Source organism: Asparagus officinalis, chromosome 4 (genome assembly GCF_001876935.1).
Source record: "Asparagus officinalis chromosome 4, Aspof.V1, whole genome shotgun sequence".
Classification (NCBI taxonomy): domain Eukaryota; kingdom Viridiplantae; phylum Streptophyta; class Magnoliopsida; order Asparagales; family Asparagaceae; genus Asparagus; species Asparagus officinalis.
The window spans coordinates 72,318,738-72,322,828 of record NC_033797.1 but is presented as its reverse complement, the minus strand read 5'-3'; the positions used below and the strand labels follow the sequence as shown (position 1 = coordinate 72,322,828).

At 37.9% G+C, this 4,091-nt stretch overlaps 2 protein-coding genes across 2 annotated transcripts in view; one reads left to right on the top strand and one right to left on the bottom strand.

The window, feature by feature from the left end:
- The window catches only part of LOC109837715 (alpha-mannosidase), a 22,083-nt gene extending 20,672 nt beyond the window's left edge, over positions 1-1,411 (top strand). The window contains 2 exon segments of the mRNA XM_020406055.1: positions 1-46; positions 1,121-1,411. The exon segment at positions 1-46 is cut by the window's left edge and continues 134 nt beyond it. Coding sequence (XP_020261644.1) covers positions 1-46; positions 1,121-1,306 — 232 coding nt within the window. The 3' untranslated portion in view covers positions 1,307-1,411.
- LOC109838912 overlaps positions 1,830-4,091 on the bottom strand; it is a gene marked incomplete at its 5' end in the record, with an annotated part of 27,869 nt that continues 25,607 nt past the window's right edge. The window contains 3 exons of the mRNA XM_020407338.1: positions 1,830-2,134; positions 2,724-2,796; positions 3,052-3,185. Of these exons, the coding sequence (XP_020262927.1) occupies positions 2,048-2,134; positions 2,724-2,796; positions 3,052-3,185 (294 nt within the window). The remainder of the gene's footprint in view (positions 2,135-2,723; positions 2,797-3,051; positions 3,186-4,091) is intronic.

The following is a 4,091-nucleotide window of genomic DNA, read 5'->3' as shown; positions in this document are numbered from 1 at the left end:
AGCACTAGCCACAGTGGATTTGAAAAAGATTTTTACTTCAAAAACGGTACATTCTTTCTTCTTAATTCACTAGCGAAGTGTTTAATGAGTTATAAGGTTTGATGGAGAAACCATATAACTGGATTTTTTTTTCCTTATTTAATTTGATGTCAAACAAGAAAGCTTTTCCCAGAAAAAAGAACAGTCAGATGAATTTAAGTTTCTATTACTTCTTTTGCCAAAGTCATCTTATTTTAGTTGAACAAATGACATAAATGTCTCCCCAGCCTTACCACCATCCAAAAGTAGAAAAAAGTTCAAATAAACTGGTAACTCCTGCCCTTTTTTTAAAGGAGAGAAAACTACTAGTCAACGTTGCAAAAAGCCGGTAAAAGCGCGCTAGAAAAAGCGGAAGCAGCACCTTGCCGCTCCACCGAGGCCCAAAGTGAGCCTGTTAAGCAGCTGGACCGCTTTCTTGAACTCTCCACACCCTGACCAATGTTAGCCGGGCTCTCTACACTCAGGGCGCATAGGTGCACGGAACAGATGTAGCTGGTACCCGGGCGGTTGGAGCCTTGGACATATTTCTATCCCGATGGAAACCTCATTCAATACCACTCCGAATAGTTATTCATCTTTACCCACCTATTCCTCAGCGATCCGAATTAGTGACTTGTCGGAGAACAACCCCGGCTTAGGCTGCATCAAAAGGTTATCTAAGCTTCCTATGATGCTGCCCGTGCCGGTGTGGTGCATAGGAGCCAGTGTTGGTGGATCATGAGTTGGTAGTTAAACAAGTGGCGGGTAAGCAGGATCAACAAACTGCATAAATGACTGCTTCATCTATATTGACTTCTTCACCACTTTTCTTATGGTTCTGGGTGTTTCCCTTTGGTTCAATCAAGAAAGCCGCGTCCGAAACACCTAAATCAAATTTATTTTTCCCATAAAACTTTTACGAAGTATTGTGATTTCGGTGTTAAAGAGTGTTTGAGTGCAAATTCACAAAAATTCGGTTGATTTTGTTACACTAACAGAATATCTATGCTGCCGGAGGTGAGTTCATTTTTTATACCGCTCTTTATCTTATGAGAAACCTAAAAGCATTTTTTTTTCAAAGAGACGGCTGATTTTCTTGCAGATCAAAGAGGTGAACGAAACGAACTTATCCGCAAATCAAGATAAATCACAGATGAAGAAGATGAATTGGAGAGTTGAAGGGGACGGCAAAATCTCTGCTCCTGTGAAGGGCGGCCCTATCAACAAAGACACGCTTATTGTTGAGTTAGGGCCGATGGAAATTCGCACTTTCCTGTTGACATTCTAATCCTTTTATCTTCAAAGCATACATAATTGCCTCCGTATGGGACGGCGAATATTATTTATCATTAATAATAAGCCAGTTCCAGGCTGTAAGGACTTCCCATTTTCCTGCTTGTTCAAACTAGTAAATGATCGCGGGCACGCAAGATCGATTGGTATGTCTGCATAAAATTTTTGATACTGGATTAGGGACGGATTGGTACATCCTAGATTTTGTAATCCAACAGGTTCAGGTGTCAATGGTCTGAAAATAATTTTTCGATTGCAAAAGCAACCACGTTATTTTGTAAATGCCAACGAGTTTTGGCCATTGCCATGACACAGGCTTAACACATAGGTTGGTTTTTCTGAAGTCCAAGATCGGTAAGCTCAGATTCGACGTTGACTTAACTACGGGTGGGATGAGGTTACATTTGGTCCTAATGTTGCATGGTGGGTCGAGTCTGTTGTTTTCCTTTCGAGTTGGCAACCCAAGAGGGACATCCATCCTTCAAGCCTGCGTCGCAGATTTGAAATGAAACGCAATATACATCAACTATATATTAATTTATAAAACCATAAATTATATCTGACCCATATAAATACAGTCTTCCCCGTCAAAACCAGCATTTTAGAAGCTTTAAACATAACTATGACCATTACTTCTATTATATCCATGCATCGTCAAATTGTTGTTTTAAAAAAAGGAATCACCAAAAAATTGTATGGAAGCCATTGACATACTCTAGATAACCATGTCCACAGCTCATTGCTTGCCTGTGAGAAGGCGAACAAGGGACTTGCTACCTTCAGATCTTCCTCTTCCCACTGCACTTAGTTTATTTCTAACCTCCTGCAGTCAAACAAGAACTATATGAGTACTGAAAATATCAATTATTCAAAAGGCTTTGAATGGTTGAAGAACCTGAAAGCATTATATTGAAATTTGTTTTTAAGTTCACTTGAAAAAGTCGAGAACTATTAATAATGTTGTGGGTCTATCGGATCTTCATATTAGTAAAGAAGGCAGGTTGAAAATAAATCAGTCAAGTCAATCTAGAGCAAAGAAACTTTTGTGCATTACTGGTTATGTACCAATCGTATTCATAGGTGTACTAAGGAGCTATAGAGAAGGTGCATCACATTCATTAAGGACCTAGGAGGTGTTACAATGGAAATTTTAGGAGTTCAGAACCTTTTATTTTATTGGCAAAGTACTTTGTACATTAGGATAACATAACCACTCAGTTCAAGGATTAGAAAATTGCAAAAAACAATATAATTACTATCCATATAAACTTAATGGTGTGTAAATACAGAGTGATGCTGAATTGATGATCACCCGTTCGATAAGAACTTTTGTGCTGTGTTTGGTTAGAAGTAGCACAACTAAAACTAAAAGAAACCGTTGAACGAAAAGATACTCCAGTGCAGTAACACACCTTAGCATTCTCAGCTTCCAGATCAAGGCCGTTAAATTCCTTCAGTAGCAGGGCTGATGCTGGAAGCAATCTCCTAAATATGAAATACAATTAGTGACAAACTAAATTTCTTCAATAAACTGGTTCCTATTCTAGTGAAGACAAAGGATCGCAGCAACTAATATACATTCAGTTTTTATGCAGTAACGAAACAAACAATATTTGAATAATATCAAAGTAAATGTAGTAAACACCATGGACAAGGCAAACAATCAAATATCATAGGGCAAAAGAGAAAACATAAAGGTTGCAAAACTTAAATATTCTAATCAAAACCTTTTACACTGACCTTTTAGGTTTCTCTGCATTCGTAATTTTGGTGGAAGAGGAATGCTTTTCATTCAGATGTTCCCTGACTTGACAACCGTCCTTTTCTTTAACCTTTTCTTTAACATCTACAAGTGGAACTTCCAAGTCTGGCAGCTAGAAAGGGAGGAAATAATGATGTGAAAACAACCCGAGCATAATGAGAAAAGCATATACACTCAGCATCAGGGCGGCGTTATTACCATGTGAAAGCTACTATTAATTAAACGTGTAATTCATTTTCTATGTATACAAAGTTTCAGCGTCACAATATTCATTCTTCATCCTCTTTTATTAATGAAATACCTAGTTAATACAAACCTACAAACAAATCTACCTTGGAATTTGGTGCATAATTATGTATCAATTAAATCATTGTTCTGAGAACAGTTCATAGGGTACAGTAGGTACCACCAAAAACTAACAATAACACGCCTGCCGTTTATGATCTTTCTTCCTTTATCTTTTTCTGTTAATGATGTATCCAAATACCAAACTAAACAGAGAAATATCGTGGAAAGAAGTGCATAACTATCTATCAATCACAATCATTGATCCGAGTAACAAGTGTGATGGGATACACAGGTACCATGGCAAACAACTTCTGGACAACATTTAATGACGTGACGACCATTAAAGCAGATGCAGCAACAATAGCTTGGAATTTACTCTAGAAGCTAAGCCAGGAATACTGACATTTGACTGCCATGCAAAAGCCTTGGAGACATTTGCTGGTATTAGTGGTTGAGGCAGGCATCATGCTGATCAGGAATCTTCTTCCAAGAGTCTGCCAGAAGAGAGTGGGTATGGGCTAAAGCGTAAATATGTTTAAGCATTCACTGATATCCTTTCCTGCTTAAACTTCTAACTTAAAGAGCAACAAGCTTTTTTGTGTTTGGTAACCAAAGTGTTTCTTTTTGTAGTGTTTTTAAAAAAAACACCATACCATGGTGTTTATTTTTCAAACGTGTTTTCAAAACACCATTTATAGTTATTATTTATATAGCGGCGGCGGCGGAAGGC